General features: G+C 43.6%; 1 protein-coding gene across 2 annotated transcripts in view; it reads left to right on the plus strand.

Moving 5' to 3' along the window:
- Positions 1–18,688, plus strand: part of LOC119176121 (uncharacterized) — a 283,463-nt gene that overhangs the window by 154,089 nt on the left and 110,686 nt on the right. For both annotated transcript variants that reach the window (XM_037427262.2, XM_075876986.1), the window contains exon 20: positions 18,495–18,644. In XM_037427262.2, coding sequence (XP_037283159.2) covers positions 18,495–18,644 — 150 coding nt within the window. The remainder of the gene's footprint in view (positions 1–18,494; positions 18,645–18,688) is intronic.

The following is an 18,688-nucleotide window of genomic DNA, read 5'->3' on the forward strand; positions in this document are numbered from 1 at the left end:
TTTTTAGGCTGTTAGAATTATATAAGCACGCAAGGTTTTAAATAGTGGTGGGAAAGCAGCAGATATTTTCTGGTATGAAACAGCAAAAAGTATGAATCAACCGAATGATGGAGCTTGATTAAGAGGCTTTTAAATACATTGAAAGAATGGAGGGCCAACCAAAAAATTGATATTTTTTTTAGTTAACCAAAAGTATGAATTATCAGAGTTTGAATTATCACAAGGCTACTGTATACATAAGTACACAGCCATCTTTCTAAAAGTCTCTGGCTCCGAGAATACTCATTCGGTTTGAAATCGAATGCGTATGTGTTTCGGGAACTCAGTCGACTGAAAATGTCATTCTTATCAAACGACATTAGTTTCCCCGTACGACACCAAACAAATGACATTCGCTCTAAATGACATTAGATTTGCTGTGTTAGATAGGTCTAAGCCGACCCTGGATTATGATGTGAAGAAATTTGGAATAAACTATCGGCCTAAATTCGAATAAATGTGGTAATTCTAGGCCAACGAACTTATTAGTCGACTCACTTGGACTCGCTTAGACTGAGCCGTGAGACTGAGTCTGAGCGAGTTTAGGTGTGTAATGTTTTTGTGAGTTCAAGTCTGAATGACTCCAGTTTAGAAAATGTTTGTGAGTGTGTGAATCCAAGTGGGGTCAGGAAAGTTTTGGTGAGTCAGAGTACGAGTGAGCCTTAAGTTTAAAATATATATTATGAGTGAGTCCGACCTATTGTTAGAAGCAGCTGGCGGAAATCATGGGGCCTCACTCACATACCGTTATCTACATGTCGTCGAATCTGTTTTCAATGGTGCAGTTATTTTCCTTCTACCATCTCCTCCTACCCCTTAGCTTCATCACTGCTGCATGTGTCCACACGTACAGCCATGATCTTGTCAGTGTATAGAAACGCGAAGGCAAGAGTGGTGTTGTCCACACAAGTATATTGCTGTTGTGTGTTATTTTGTTAAAACCAGCGCTTGCAGGTGGGTCATTCGCGTGCCTAGAATTAACAGCGGTGGCGCGTGCATCCCAAGTAATCTACAATGCTTTGTTTCTGTTGTGCAGGTCCGCTTAAAGGGGAAACATGCTCTCTGCAGGTGCTCGTGACGTCTACTGTAATCTGTGTGTGAAACTGTGGCCGCGATTCGTCGGTAGACTTCTTGATATCGCGGTCTAATTTTCCGCACTTCGCGTCCACAGATGAACACATGCACGGTGGAAATGCATTGACACTTTTCCTTTAATATACTTCATTCATGGATCTGCATTCAGAAGTTCATTTTCGTAATTCCTTCCACCAGCACATCCGCGTTTGTAATCGCTGTTGCGGTAAAAGCTCCTAAAACACCCTGCCATTTCGAACTTGAGATTGCTAGGGTCCGTATTGAAAACGTTTGCATGCTTTTTTTTAATGTCATCTCATTATTAAAAGCGTGCTTCCTGGTCGGAGCAGCCGGAATTCAGTTTTAATACGCACAGCTTTCAATAAGGAGGCTATCGCTGGCGGCTCTGGGGTCGGAAGGCCCACGGTGAAGCGGCTACACCATGTTACACGTCCACTTCTTGCTTTCCAAGGTCAATAGCTGGCGGTTAAAAAAAATTAAACACACGTCATCTGATTCATTGCTTTGATATTGGGGGGGGGGGGGGGGGGGTCAAAACCTGTGTCGCTTGAAGGGCGCATTCGCGAGCCCGCTGTCTCAAGGCCTGATGAAACATGCTCATAAACTTTCTGGGCTACTATAACCTCTGCTTCGCATTTAGATAACTGACAGTGCAAAAACCACTTTGGCAATTGGAATGATCATTGTCCCTTTAGCCAGCGTTCATCTGAGTTATGCGATGTCGTGTCCAAAAGATACTATTTGTTAGTTTCACTTAGGCTCTTAGCATTCAATGCGATACCAACAGTGTTTGCATTGAGAGTACAAGATAGAATGGTATAACAGCCGTCTTTAATGCCTGCCGAATTAGCGCGAGTGCCAGTGATCACACCCTAAGTTCATAACAATGCCCCTCCCCCCCTCCTTGTTTTCCTAGTTCCTTCCTGCGTTTTGAATATGGGTGGCGCTTTTCTCACTGCTTTAGTAACAATCGATGGCAGGCTTGAACACGGTGTGATGCTATCGCATCTACACTCCGTGCAAAGAAGACAGGTCGGCTCTTTTATTCAATTACATAGACAATCTCTGCTGGGTTTTTTTGCCATCGCCACTGCTGCCGTTATTCACCGTATATGTATACGTATCTATATATATGAAAGGTGAAGAAAAAAAAAAGCCGTCCGCGCTTGGTGCCCAGCTCGTCAAGATGCGTGGACGTGCACTTATATCACACGCGTACTTTGCCCCGTGAACTTGTGGGGGGGGGGGGGGGGGATAGTTGCTTGTGCGCGCACGCTTATCCTTCGGTGCGAAGAATCTCGCGACTTCGACTTTTACCAGAACTTTGCTTGTTGGACAGACGCCGTTTGCGAAAATTAGGAGTGCGCTTTTCAAATACAGCAAACAACTGGGGCACTTGTTAGTTGGCAATCATATCTGTATCTGTGATGAGGTTTCGTGCCTCGTTTTTGTTTAGGCAGCACGTTAAGTATCGAGCGATAAAACGTTCATTCGCTCTCGTCCTGTGTATGTTGTTTTCATACGTCATTTGTGCATGAGCAGTGCGTTTCACATTTTTATCTGCTTGCTGTTCTCAGTGTGACGTTCCAAGTTGTTGCTATCGTATTCATTGCTTCACCCTTGCGGTGAAACGGTGACATTTTTTATCTCTGCTTTAGCTGCGCTCGCCACCCCTGCTCGCGCGCTTTTGCCCGCTTGTAAAACACACTATGCATGGGGGGATGTTATCAATTGGGATATTACGCAAAACATGACAGCGGCCAGTGGCATAGCCAGGTGGGTTGGGGGGGGCACATCGGGAATGTGCTCTCTCTCCCAAAATATTTTTGTTATGGTGTGTGTGTGTGTGTGTGTGTGTGTGTGTATATATATATATATATATATATATATATATATATATATATATATATATATAGCTCCATATTATCATTAGCATGCCCCCCCCCTCAGACCAAGCTGCACTCTCCCCCCCCCCCCCCCCCAAAAAAAATTTTTTTTAAAAATTACCTACACCCCTGGCCATGGCAAAGACCCGTCGAGAATGTCCTTGTGATTGCTATCACAATAAAATGAAAATGGCTCTCGCCTTTTAGTCGTCTTAGGCGTATGCATGAGGTACCCTGTGAGGTTCTTTTTTTCTTTATGCACTGCTTTCTAGAACACTACAGGGGTATTTTGGAGTATAGACAGAATGGACATCTGCTAGTTCAAGCCCTGGTTAATTCATACAGATACCCCGCCGCGGTGGTCTAGTGGCTAAGGTACTCGGCTGCTGACCCGCAGGTCGCGGGTTCATATCCCGGCTGCGGCGGCTGCATTTCCGATGGAGGCGGAAATGTTGTAGGCCCGTGTGCTCAGATTTGGGTGCACGTTAAAGAACTCCAGGTGGTCGAAATTTCCGGAGCCCTCCACTACGGCGTCTCTCATAATCATATGGTGGTTTCGGGACGTTAAACCCCACATATCAATCAATTAATTCATACAGATTTTCTATCCCATCATAGATTTAATTAATGAGGTCTGACTGTATCAGTGATGCTACCACTACGCTAGACTGTGCCCAAGTGCACAGGCTGCTACAACCTGCTACATTTTCTCAAAATAGACCATTTTCAAGCACACCAGCGGCACCAACGGGCGCGCAAGCGCTCACGGGAAAAGTTGGTACGCCGGAGCAGGCGCCGCGATGAGTGCACGGACCTCACGCTTTACCTTTGCACTTGTGCTGATCCAGGACTTCTTAGACATTGTGAATTTGGCAAGGTGCGACATATTGCTGCATAATTCAATCACGAACTTCTGTGTTTAGCTGTGAGGGCCTCTTGACTAGTTCTGTTGGTTGTTCCACTGTGGGATCTGTTGAGCAGCTCAGAAACGTCACCCTTTTGTTTTCCTCGACACCAGTGCTCTATGGCAAAAAAACAAACAAAAAGAAGAGACAACTTGGTTGCCAATGAAGCACACCAGCAGTCTTAGATTATCAGATGCATTCGTAAACGTTCATTGGCATTGTCGACGAGTATAATTTGAGGTTCCAATTTTTAAAGAGTACTGTAGAAAGTATAGTCGGCATTTAATAAAATAAGACCATGAAAGAACAGTGTGCGTGCTGCTCACACCATATATGTAATGACGATAAATGTCTACTAACCAGCATTGACACTAGTTGGAATAGTACATAGGGCAAAAAAAAAAGCAGGACATGAAAGCCCGGGAGTACACGCACCATCTAGTGCTCCCTTACAACGGAAAGTTACACGCGTGAAAAAATAAATCTACAAAAATCCGGGTGCAGCGTGCATGTTATAAACAGGCCCAAAAAGTCAAATGGCCTGTTTACAATACTATTAACACAGTCGAATTACTTGTATTGTAACAACCGCGAAGGTCAACTTGCACAAAGTACGGCACTATTTGTGACATGATATGCTTAGGCCTGATTAGGTTGATGGCACAAAACTTCTGTGGTTTTCAAGACTGAATCACATTTTCATGACTAACATAGCGGGCGAGATAAGACGACTCCATTAAATGAATTCCGATGCTCACTGCTGCGCATGTTAACACATCGACCAGCGTAGCCGATGTGGACGGAAAAAAAAGAGAAAGAGAAATTTGTGTTTACGTGCTACACAACAACTAACAAAACAACTGACAGGACTCTGATCGAATTTTCATTGGGTTACAGTAGACCAGTAATACTAATAATATCTTGCATTCCAATGTCTCAAATCGTAGTTGAGGACTCCGTACCATCTGGTGCTCTATAACATACACCGACATCGCACAGTACACAAGCTTCTACTATATCGCCTCCACCGAAATGTGACTGCCATGGCAGGGATCAAACCCGCGACCTTTGGGTCAGCAGTAGACCTCACTGCCGACCCTGGTGATCTCTTGTGCATAAGAGAAGAAATGCAACTAATCTCATTTGTAGTGGCACACCCAACCCTTCCCCCCCCCCCCCCACTTCATTATTCACGGGTGACGTACGTCGATATTTATCTTTCTTTGCCATGTGAACCAATTTTCGCAAACCGATGCAACAATATGCAGGATCCCGGCCTCTTTGAGGCGATCGATTTGCAGCTGAAAACTACTACTCATCTCATACGAGCAAGTTTTTTTTTCCCCGATGCCATGCATGGCATCACAATCTCTCATTTAACAATATTTGAACAATGTACCGACGCAAGATTAAAACTCCGCTTTTGGTGAACCCACAGTAAAACTTCAAAGCATGTACCAAGCAACTGCAAATTATCAGAGAAAAGAACCTCACAAATGAATTCTAGTCCCTTTCCTTTTTGTTTAAACGTGTTTAGAATGTGCTCACTTCTTTGTAAAGCATGTGACTTGTGAAATAAAATAGTAATCTCTGTACTGGAATACTCTAAAACCTTTCTGCAGTTTGGCTACACCCCATCACAGACAATTAATTAATTGTTCAACTTAGTAACAAGTAATCATTGAATAAATATGAATTCAATGCTCCAGCTTCCATTGCTCACGATGGCACGTTTTGACTGCATGTATCGGCATGTCGTCATTTATTCGCATGTCGTTTAACTGCTACAACCTGTATACGTCCGCTTAGTTAAAGCAACACTTTCATCATCATTCCTTTCATATTTCATGCTTAGATATACATACAGGTGTGTTCAGACATGTATAGTATTTTGGATGGAATAATAGTCAACGTGTGGGGATGCCTTTCATTTTTTTTTTTTTTTTTCATTTGGCGCTCCCACGGCGCCAACCAGCAGTGGGCGATGAAAACAGCCAGCGCGCTTGACCGGTTTTTTACGTACACACTTCTCCCATAGTGCTTCGCGCACCCGCGGGGGGCTCTGGGATTGCTGGAAAATGGTCTATTTCGCGTGTTGGCGGTCAAGGATGTTCTCAGACTTTCAGAAATGAAACTAACTTTTTGAGGTTTCTTATTGAAAGCAAATTTGCGATGAAGCTGTGTATGATGCTATTCAAGCCAAGCCAAACTGGGCTCAATGTTGCTGTAGCGGTACAGTCAACATCCGATTTTCGGACTCTTTAGGGATCACAAAATCATCCGGAAAAAGTGAGACTGCTGCAAACCCCGCTTAACTACGGGCGAAACTGCGCCGACACGCAGCATTTGCTGCCGCATGAAGCTGATTATTTCTAGTTGCATGCAGCACATTTGAACTAAGCACATGCCGTCAATACTGGGCCATTTGCTGCATTGTACGTGAGTGTCATGAAAGTGTTCTTGATACTAACTCAATTTCTTACCGCACATGATGGCGAGCAGCTTTCATTCATCAAGGCAACATGTGTGTGCTACGCACTTAGCGGTCTTGCAGGAAAAGGTAGCATGAACGGTGGGGCAACAATTTTTGGTTGTCACTTATTTAAAGGATGCAGTATGCTTACAGCTACTCTAGATCTCGTGCACCACTTAGCAGTTAGTCGACAATGCTTATCATAAAGAGATTGCAGCGATTAAGTTGTACTGGTGCGGTTGCTGCATGACCGCCATCATGCCTCCGAGCTGATCAGTTTTTATTCATTAAGACATCGCTGCACAGCGCCGTAATAATGGCCCCTTCAGGTTTTTGGTTTGCTTCACCCCATAGCGCAAAGACATTGCGGCAAAGCTGACTTTCTGAAACTGGTACAGCGGCAAACGCGACACTTACTAAAATGCTGGTTCGAACCTACGCAATGAACGCAAAAGGGATGGGGTCTTTAATTAATGTGCCTTTGGGCCTGAATAAAATCACATGTTAAAGAGTTCTAGCATTTGAAATTTCAGACGTTCTTATATACAGACGTTTACGCGGCTTGTGACTGTGCCGCAAAAGTGTTCAAAATTTCAAACATGTTTGAAAAATTTGGCTCCCGGGAAATCGGTAGCGTACTGTATTTGCATATATTGCATGGCTGACATGCATGTTTCTTGCTGAAGATCGGAACAGCCACAAGAAGTTGCCAAGGCGGTTCATGGATGCTGTAGTGACTAAAGACAACCTAACCAACCCTGAAATTCACAAGTTCATAAAATGGTCTGCTTGGTGGTCATGTGGCAAATGCAGCGACGCTTTCTGAGATTCGTATGACACTTGAGGGCATTCCTTACTCTTGGACTGATGTAGCAACCAGCCTGCATCCAAAAATGTTCAGACGCTTAACTCTTTCCTTAACACGGAAAAATTGGCCTATTTTTGTATGTTGCAGCTAGGAATTTTCTGTGCCGTCGCTACTAGATTTACAGTACCATGCAATACATCCAAATAAAGACAAATGAATGTACTTTTGAATGCTTTTTATTTTGAAACAATAAAGAAAATTTATTTGGCAAAAAAAATTCGTATACAAAAAAATCAAAAATTTTCAAAAATTTTATTTGAAAATGAAGTGATATCTCCGACAAAAAATTTTTCTGAGAAATTTTGAAATATACAAAATGTTTAGTAATCACATGGCAACATTATTTAAAAGAATTTTTAAAATTGACAAAGCTGTTTTTGAGCTACAAAAAAATTGCCTGATGCGTAGCGAAATATTTAAATTCTGAGTTGGTCCTACGCGAAACTTTTTTTTCACGAAAAAAAACTTTTCAGCAAAATATTACATACCAAAATGCAAGTACTAAATGTAGGGTTTGAAAGGTACATTTGACGGAAGAACTGGCAGATCTAAATAGGTAACAAAAATTGACAAACACAAATAATTATGTATGTTCACAACAAACGTCGTAATGATTTACTTATATCTTCCGAGTATAAAATTATAGAAAATTATGAGAGATGCAAAATATTTAAAATAGCGTATTGGAGTAGGATTGAAAAAATTTAAGTTATAGCTGAAGAACTTCTCGAGCTATAATTTGTTCATTCAGGGAGATCGGTGTGCCAGGCAACAAAACAGTTTCTCGTTGTGAAGCACAAATAGACATTGCAGGTGCGACAGAAAACGTTTGTCTTGTGTTGAGATTTGTTTTCTTGGTAGCACTTCTTACAGTTGCGGCGTATCTCCAATCGTTCAGGCTGGTGTTGTAAACCTGAGAGTGGCCGAATTGGGGTGGGAAGAATAGAAGCTGGTGCAGTGTCCTCTATCTGAAGAAGCTGTTGAACGAGTTCTGTCCTAAAAGCCAGCTGATCGAAGCGAGACAGCCTGAATTTTCGCCTCTGATGTGCTTCAAAAAGAATGTAGCTGTTCACAGCTGCGATATCAATGCTGTGGAAGAACAACGTCTTCCACCAGCGGACGCATTTTCTAAGAACATTGTAAGAGGCAATCAGCTGGTCAGACTTGTCGACCCCTAACATTCCGGCATTATATTCGTCAATGAGTTTAGGTTTCCTAATTGTGATCTGTTCCCATTTCCCGTTTTTCTTTTCCCTTCTCTTAGCGAGCACGGGAGCGTTAGCGGTGTGAGCTGTGCTAACCATATGTACAACACGCCGATCCTTCCACTGAAGGTCCAATACCCCCTTATCCCGTAGCCAGTGAATGTCCCCTCTCTTGGCTTTTCTTTCCCAGGTGGTATTTTTCAATTCTGATAAGAACCCGCGGCGATCTTTTCTAGTAGTGCCACACGCGAGTGTCTTGCGTTCTAGCAAGTGCACAAGAAGAGATGTGGTCGTATAGAAATTGTCCATGTAAATGACATGGCCACGGTCAAGGTATTCGTCGCAAAGCTTCGTCACCACATCGAATGCCAGCCCATTTGCGCTTGGTTTTTCACGCTTCCCCGCGTGAAGACCGGCTACACCATTCAATTCATAGTTTACGCTTCCCCGCATAAACTATGAATTGAATGGTGTAGCCGGTCTTCTTATCTGCAAGAACCCACAATTTGTATCCCCATTTCACAACTTTGTCTCGAATGTACTGCCAAATTCCGGAGCGCGCTTTGGATTTAACCATTCTTTCATCAACTGAAATTGCGCGATACGGCTGGAAAAACGTTGCAGAGCAGTCATTGATGTGTTGAAGAAGCCAAGACACCTTGTCCAGTTTTTGTGCTGTAGTGCCGTTCGTTTTGGGATCCGAAACATGCAGCATGGCCAGAAGTGCGGTGAAACGCCGCCTTGACATGACTTTTGGCGGAAGAAGTCCAGAAAGCATTTTAGTCGTACTCCAGTACAAATTTAGACGCGAAAGTTCTAATATCCCCATATACATCAGGAGTCCGATGAACATCATCTCCTCCGGCGTCACTTCCTTCCACGATCCGTCTTTCTCACTGTATGTCTGCTTTTCAAGTATGTGGGCCCACGCATACTTGTTGGTGTTCAGACAGATTGCGCAGATCACCTCCGCCGTGAAGAAGAGGCAAAAAAAAATCCAGTGCTCTCGTCAGCCGATGTGCGCGACTGCGGAGCGTCATGCCGAGGTTGATGCCCGGATCCCTCTGGGGTCGGAAGTCCACGCGTCTTTGTGCTGGAGGCAGCACATCGCGCCCATATGAAGTAAACACGCTAGAAATAATAATAATAATATGTGGGACACATACAGAGCAAGTCAGCCAGCTCCAGAACACGATAAACAAAACAGAAGGTGAAAACCAAACATACCCGCGACTAACAGCTGACGTTCCCGGCTGATCTGATGAAATTTCTTCATCGGAGCTGAAATCCGATGTCACCACATCGTTGTCTGATTCCTCACTGCTCGAGAAATTCAAAAGATTGCTCGTCGTGGCGTCGGCATCGCGCGAAATCGCTTTTTTCCGAGCGCGCGTGGTTTCTGATGTTGACGCCATCGCGCGAATCACATGCGCTTCAATCTTTGAATGGGCGTGCCCTTTAAAAATCACCACCACGCGGTAAAAATGCGAACCGTAGAGAAAAAGCAATTCTAGTTTGTGTACCATCGCCTAGATGGCGCTACAAGTCCATACGCACGGTGTTTGTTGAAAAATAGGGGTGTGAAATCGTCGTTCACTGGTGAACGATGCCTAGTGGCATGATAAGGAAAGAGTTAAACGACCTAGCAATTTTTATGCAAAAGATTTGATGCTTTTCCTACACAGTTTCTAATGGTTTCGAGCTGTATTTTAATAATTGTGTGGTCAACGATCTCGACAAGCCAGATGTGTTTTCGTCTGTCGCTATTGATAAAACATCTCACCTGTAACAAAGTTGCCATCACAGCGGTTTCGGGGATGTTTTATGCACAAGATCATTGGTAAAAGTCATGTCATCTTCAGTCATTTTATAATCAAGTGCTATAGTTCTATATTTCATCATTAGCTTTGTCTACTAAATATTAGCCGTGGGTGATGTTTACAATTGTTTGTTCTTTAAATAATAATATGATATTTTACTGCAGAACATTGTGCTTCCATCAGTTGTCTGTCATGAATGCAGTAAATGTCCTAAAATTGCCTCCAGCAACTCCTGCTTTTAAAACCAGTTTCACTGGTCCGAAACGCATTTTTGCCTGCTTCAAAAGCTGCTGTAAAGCAGCCTAAGCCAGTAGCATCAGTGCTGTATTAGCCACAAAGTGCACTTATGGGGGGCCCTTATGTGTGCTCTAGTTAAAATGAGCAAAATCTAAGCTATCTGCATTAATGAATAAAACAGTATGACTTATTGCCAACAATACTGTCACCATAAGTGCCTTAAACTGTGTGCTCAAAAGGGCAGCATCCCACTGTTCTAAGCATACATTCATTTGAATGCCTTGTGTTCTCAAGAATTTAGACACACCATGCTACTGTTCATTACCACCAACTCATAGAGAACATAGAACTAAGCTGTTAACCATTGGCTCAGCAATGCTTTTTTTTTTTTTTTTTTGACCAAAGATTTTTCATCAAAATTCTGCCATGTCGTTTTTGCAGACAAACTCTACACCCAGGTGGAAAATTTTTGCTGCACATAAAGTTGCACTGAAATCAGTAAGAAACGAAAACTCATTGATTAACTTTTAGGGGCGAAGCTCCTTATGGTGTATGTAGCCACCGGTGGCACATATCCGAAAGAACGGTTCTTAGAATGTGCGCTGGATGGTGGCACTTGTAGAAGATGAATAGATGATGCATAGATGTGAGATGGCTGTACTAGGAGTGTTCACTAGATAGACGGACGGACTGATGGACGCACAGACAGACAGAAGGGCAGATGGACGGACAGACAGGTAGAGGGACAGCCGCACAAACAGACGCACGCATGGACGCATGGAGGGGCGGGCGGACGGACGGATGCGCCGACGGTCACATGGATGGACGGACACACAGACAGATGCATGGACGGACGGAAGCAAGAACGAATGGGCGGATGAAAGCATGGACGGACTGATGATCGCTTCGCCCCACCAATCATCATTCACTCCTTGGATATACTGCGATTTTTAGTCATTGTATTGAGACCAGTTGATAGTATGTAAGAGTTGCAAGATATTATAATCTATGTCAGGCCCATGTTTTGTAAATGGTAAAAACTCACAATTTAAAATCATAATCATAGAGATTTCAGGCATCAATCTAGGCGATACCGAAACTGAGCATGTTGGTTTTGCAAAAGATGTCAACTATGCGTACTCAGACCAGAAGCTTACGTGATGAACTCTGAAAAAAAAAAAAAAACGGTGACGAAAATCAGCAAATTGTCGCAAATACCCAAATGCTTAATCTATGTGCTTGGTGCGTAGTGCTAGTATTTTGTTTTTGCTGTACCCATGCTAAGCACAGTTTTCATCTTCTCTAAATGTGTAGTCTAAACTAGGCAGCCATTGCAGCGCTATTTCTTGCATACATATAAATGAGTTGTTTGCACTTCTTTCAAGTTTAAAGGGAGACTAAAGGGAAGAATGGTTTTTCTGGTATCTGTAAGTTTCTCGTTCGTAATACCAAGAGCACCACACTTGGCATGAAAAGACTCTTGGTTAGGGACAAACTTCGCAAATTATGTGTTAGTCACTTTCAAGTTGCAATACCAACTGCCATGATGTCAAAAATTTCTCTGTCTTTTAGACACGGTTGAAATCTAACTGGTGGACATCTAGTTAAAACCTAACTGGTGAGTATTAACTTTTTCAGGGGCTAAAAATGTGGCAAACCAAGTTTTAGGATATTTCATTCAAACAATGGTGCCAGAATACATAGGAAAAAAAACTTTGATATCTCTGACGTCATGTGCATAAATTTCAGTACGAAGTTTAATGAAATTGTGGCCTTGATGTTTTAATCTATTAATAATTCTATGGTGGGGAAAGTAACATCATTAAACTTCTCTGGGCATTATTGACTCAAATTTTCACTTAGTGCCCCTTTAAAGGGCCCCTCACCAGGTTTAACAATTTTGAGCTGAGCGCAATGCGTACATGGGGCATTCACGATAGCGTCTGCCAAAATTTGCAATGCTACGCACCATGGAAAGGGGTCAGTTTTAGCTACCAGAGAATGAAGGGATGATGTAGAAGGCAGAATTGCTCCACGACGAAGATGGTACTGCTGTGATGTCGGTGCTTTACGGTGAAGACTGTGCTCTGACATATTTAACAGATGCACGTGACACGGCAAAAATTATTTCACACAACATGTGTAGTTTATGTAATTTGTTACTTGAATGATGATTAAAACTTGAGATAAATAATGAAACATACAAAGGAAATGTGGGCTCCCCCCCGGCTCCTTAATGGCAATGAGATGCGGGGCTAATGTGCCTGCGTTTTGCATGCTTTTGTGTCCCTGCAGTTAGTGCATCAAGCAAATGCCAGCCCTGAAAACAAAATTAAGGGTCTTGCACGTTTGAACACTCATTATCGTCGTGTATTCTACTGCGTCTGAGCCAACATTTCTAAACGAGCACGCACTGAGGCATCCATACCACAAAAAAAAGGGGGGGGGGGGGGGGCAGTAGACCCCAAAATAGCGCTTGTCAACAAAACAACGCCGCTTGTGTGCGGGGTAGTTGGGCTTGCTCCGGCACGTCATGCACACGTGACCTCTTGCTTTGATGTCGGAGAGGGCAGGGAAGAGATTTAGCTTGCGAAGGCTACACGGAGCAATTGGGAAGGGTTTCGAGCTTGCATTCTGGCATCATAGTTTTGCGTTGCTTCAAATACTGGCTTTCCCAATTCGTAATGAACTGATTGAAACAATTCATATGGCATAATGCTCTTCTTCAAACACACAGCAAGTGCCTGTGTCTAACTAGAACTTGTTATGGGGCCTGGTGAGGAGCCCTTTAAAGGGCCAGTAACCAGGCTCAGGCTTTTTTTTTTTTTTTTTTACACGCCCCAAACAAAAGCTCGCCAATTTGTACAGTAGACCACGGCAATCATACTCTATGAATATTACAGTACCACACGTTGGGCAGACCCTCCATTTCGAAAAACTATTCCCGCGCGTCTTTCCGTCTGACCAATCCCCCCTCATATGCGCAGTGACGCAAGATTGCCCATGGGCAACTTGGCAAGCCACTGAGCTTATTGATTAGTTCTTTGCCCTACACAGGGGTGCAACAGCTGCGCCAATTTGATTAAATTCCTCATTCTTGCTCCGAGCTGCGCCAAAGGGGTGAAATTCACTGAAATCGCACCAGGCTGTGCCAAAATGCCTGACCAGCCTCGGAGTTTTCTCAGTTCCGCTAATTTCAGCGAGAAACAGCGGCCACGTTGGCTATTCTCTTGCAGTTTGCGTTATCAATCAATCGAAGCGCGCATACCCTAACCCTAAACCATGGTGTAAGATATATCCCCATTAGGTCAGGGCACTCGCGACACGCGATCGACTAGATAAAGTAAGAAAGCTGCGTGCCATTGGTTTGCTGACCACTGTGAATACTTATCAGCGGGACGACGCAACTTGAAAATTAAAAAAGTGTTACTGTAGCCACCAATGCTTTGCGGGAAATATGAACTTGCTGGTCAGCAAACGTGGCTATGGCGTGTTAGCAACTAAAGCTGGAAGCGTATGCCACGTTTCCCGTGCACGAACAGACTCGACGTGCTGAGAAAATCGGCGTTGACGGCGACGACATTAGTTGTGATAGCAACAGCACATCATTTTTCTGTCTTAAAGTTGCATCATCCTGGCGATTGATATCCGGTGCCGTTGCCGGGCCAACAAGCGTGCGCAGTTGTTACTTTATCTCATAGCACGCACCTTGCAAGCGAGACAAGTTGTGCCCTAGACCTAATCCCATCATGAAAAAAAAATAAAAAACAGGGAGAGAGAGGCGTAGCGGTGTTTCATGACTTGTTCTAACTTGTGCAGAATGCTGTGTAATCCACCTTTGCCGCAGTACGCTGATGCCCTGCGAAAAGGTGCGCTTTGATATTGAAGGGGCTGTTAGCACTGATCATGGGACACAGCACATTTTGTTTCCACTCATGCGTGTATATAGCGTATAATTGTGAGTACTAGTAGGATGGATTACGTCTGAAAAAGTTACTGGCAATTATTTAGAGCAGTGTACAACATTTTTGGCACCCTTTAAAAACTGTGCCAGTTTTTATTTTTTTCGCCACCCCTACGAATCGCTGAATTTCAAGCTTGCCAGCTTGGCAGATCCACTTTTGAATTCGCAGAGTCAGACGCGGCAAATGCTAATGTGGACATTATCATTATTTGCTCAGTGAGGTGGTTCATAATGCTAATTTTATTGAAGTAGCAGTGCTCTTACTCACACTGCACGATTTAGGGCATGTTAAATGATTTGTACATATTTTTTTCTAAATGTAAGACTTTTGTTCCATACTGCTTCAAATTCGGTTTTTCGTGATGAAAAATGAATGTTTTGTTCGCCGTAACCTGCTTCAACTTTGTATTTTTGTGCTTCAAAAGCAACATTTCGCGGCTCCAAAAATTGCTTCAAATTCTATTTTGGCTGTTGCACCCCTGCCTACAAAACAGCGCTTTGGCCCTGCGGTGATGCAGTTTTGGCTATGCAGTCTGCATCTTAATTTTCTTGTGCAATTTTCTGCCATTTTGTACAGCCCGAGACTACCGGGAGAAGCAGTATTGCCAGAACAAAAGCCGCCTATATGAAGAAGCGTGTTGTTACTTTGCTACTAGGGAAGGGTGCTCCTCAAACCACGCTTCCTCCCCGCACCACTGTGACAAGTGTTCATGTCAGGGATGACCTACTTGGTTGTTGGCTGCGCGCTGATGGCATATCACTGACGTTGCGTCATGTTGCTAAAAAGGGCAGACTCATGACGACGCATTACGACTTTCCTCTCCCTATTGCAGGGAAGAGTGGCCAGGACATGCGAGAATTTGAAACCAGCTGAAATGGATGTGACTTTTTTATTACAGCATATGTTCGCAAAATTCTTGGGGCAGCATGTCCTCACAGTAAAAGTGTGAATGTTTCTCTTCGCAACAATATTAGAACCTCAGGGTTGTTTACTGGCCCTTTAAGAAAGAATCGATAAGCACTACATGCCTAATGCAAAGAATAGGCAGTCAATTCAGTATGTGAAATTGCCTGGCTAGATTCAGCTTCAATACCTTTTTTTCTTTCATCCTGCGAAGTTCGTAACATAAGCTTCTGGTCAGAGTTAACAGCTGGCAGATATTTTGTGCTCTTCATGCACTCAGTTTTGGTATTGCCTTGATTGGGGCCTATAATTTCGACAAACAATAACTAATTACATGTGTTATTTGCGATTTTGAAAATAAAATAGGCATGACATAAATTATCACGTCCTACAAGCCTTCCTCATAGACAACAGCCCTCAAGTTAATAATAATGTTTTTGTTGATTACTCATTTGAGTGTAACATTAGCTGTGGCAAAGTTTTTCCACCTTGGAATATAGTTTGTCTGCGAACATCGCAGGGGCCTGTCATACCATTTTTATTCGAGATCTTTGTCACTCTGTATATACGCCACGGCTGTGCACCATCAGAAAATGCCTTCAATGTGTGGTTGGAAACAAACAAAACGCAAAACAGCGCCGTTTTTTCTGTGCGAGTCTTACATATACATTGAGGCGAATCCGTAAAAATAGTTGGCTCTGCCACCATGCCGACTGCTGTGTTTCCTGTCATAACTTCAGAATGCTTCATTGTGTTGGGATCATTATCTTGCTACCAAAATGGGTACCGACCAGCAACCCCAAGGGGGGGGGGGGGGGGGACTACTTGGTATTGTCCCAAGAGAATCTCTGTCCGTCGACCTTATGGCCATAGGCATTTGATCCCAGAAGGGAGCGGCAGGATGTCACTGCAATGTTATCACCACTGTGTACTAGTGCAAGGTGTAGTGTACACGTATTCGAAGAAGTACGACCACTAGCGGGGGTTCGGTCTTAGCGGCTCGTTAACAGTTGCCGAGCGCAGCATGGTAAGTACACAGTACTGCTCTCAACAGGTCGCAGCACTTTATTGCCTGCGGCAACCCCGAAACACAGTACAGGGCCCGTTGCACAAGGGGCGGCAGTAAAGCTAATAGGCTTATCCACACCACAGGCGAAAAGTACTACACAGGGTGCCGCGAGCACGTCTCCGTGGGCGAAAGAGATTCATGGTGACACAGGGCCGGGTCGCTCGAGTGAGGGCAAAATCTGCTCGCATTGGCTTCGAGAGGTACAGGTCTGCGTAGTATGACCACACGAATAGACTCTGCACTGCTCTACGGCCTAGCGTTCGAAGGGGGCAACGATAAGTGAGCGTTCGCCGCAAACGCAAGGTGCCGTTGGCGAAGTCCAAGTGAGCCCCAAACAAAAGGAGCCGACGGACGGTAAAGAAATGCGTGCTCACCCTTCGTCGTCCCGGAGAGGTTCTCTCTCACTCCCGTTGCGCACGCAAAACGTTTCGAGAGACTCCGCGCACGGCGCCACAGTTGACATCTACTACCGGGTGAGAGGGGTTAAACGTCACTTCTGCTCCCCCAGTGTGACAGACCGCGGAGGATGGGAGAATCATGTCAGGGCATGAGAATGGCAGAAATAGGTGGCAAAGCCCACACAATTTCGGTGGGTTCCCACGAAGGTTCTGCAAGAGATCCAGAATTTTTGTGGCTTTTACAAAGAAAGTAAAGACTGTTATTTGTAGCACTTGTTAAAGTGCACTCTTATGATGCATTATTATTATTGTCATCCCCTCCTCCCACCTCACACAATGTTCAAGATGTGGGAACCGTTGATGTATTTGTGTAAATAAATACCTAAATATCTAAGCTCTTAGCAGGTACAATATTCTGAGAATGAAAAAAAAAAAAACATGTATGTTTAGGGCTAAGTGATGCACATACTTGCATGTATTTCCATCATCATCATTTCATATCATATTGGCATAATATAAATTTGATTACTTACATCATAGACATCTACTTGTGGTGGCCAGATTCCCAGTTAAGTGACATGGTTATCTGGAATGATTGTCATACTAGTCATGACATTTATGGTTTGATAACATGTTGCATTTCATCAGTGCTACACATATCAGCAAGGTTGAACTGTATGGTGTAGCATTCTGGGATTGGATATACAGTAATAATAGCTGAAATCCCAGAACCGCAATCTTATTATTAGGAACGCCGTAGTGTAGGGCTCTGGAAATTTGGGCCACCTGGGGTTCTTTGATGTGCACCTAATTCATGGGCTTCTAACATTCTCGCTTCCATTGAAAATGTAGACACTGCGGCCGGGGTTAGATCCTGCATCCTTCATATCGGCAGTCAAATACCATAACCACTGGAACTGCTGGGTAGGTCATTTTGGCATGGGGTTTTATGACTTTGTCAGGAAGTTTTTTGCGGTGTGCACCTAATTCATGGGCTTCTAACATTCTCGCCTCCATTGAAAATGTAGACACTGCGGCCGGGATTAGATCCTGCATCCTTCATATCGGCAGTCAAATACCATAACCACTGGAACTGCTGGGTAGGTCATTTTGGCATGGGGTTTTATGACTTTGTCAGGAAGTTTTTTGCTGTGCCAGTTCATTGGCGTTCATAATCACATGTTGGTACTTTCAGTCAGCTGACTAAAGTTAAACAAAATATTTTGAATGATATATTTTATGGCGTGTTCTGTTACATGCGATTTGCTCACTCCCATTTCAAAGTAATAAAATAAGGAAGAAAATGCCAAGTTACGCAAGTGAATGCGCCACTCATTACTCTGATATGGACACATGCTTCAGTGCACTATAAAGATAGAGTATCTTTTCATGCACTTGCTATAGATGTGCCATAGTTACGATACATGATTATTTTTCAAAAGTGATGTAGCTTGATCTAGTTTTCGAAATGCTACTGTTGCCTTAACTCGGAAGAAAAATTTTGAGAAGGAACCACTGTTACTAGCAGTGGTACTGTACAGCTTTTATAAGCTGTATACAGCTTATAATACAGCTTTTGTAAGCTGTACTGACAATATTTTGTATTGACTGCTTGTTTACTTTTCTTTCAGGGTGCTCTCTATACTGCTGACGAGCCTGTGGCCCACCTGATACTTTCAAGCGGAAACCGCAGTCTTTCTGTGCAGCTTGTGGACTTTCTGGGCAGGCTAGGCACCAATGTTCCAGATGGACTGGCGAGGCTTGCCCTTGAGGAACAAGCTGTGAGTTCTGATTGGTGTGATGTGCATATAGTGAATATGGTGTC

This window comes from Rhipicephalus microplus, chromosome X (genome assembly GCF_043290135.1).
Source record: "Rhipicephalus microplus isolate Deutch F79 chromosome X, USDA_Rmic, whole genome shotgun sequence".
In the NCBI taxonomy this organism is placed as follows: domain Eukaryota; kingdom Metazoa; phylum Arthropoda; class Arachnida; order Ixodida; family Ixodidae; genus Rhipicephalus; species Rhipicephalus microplus.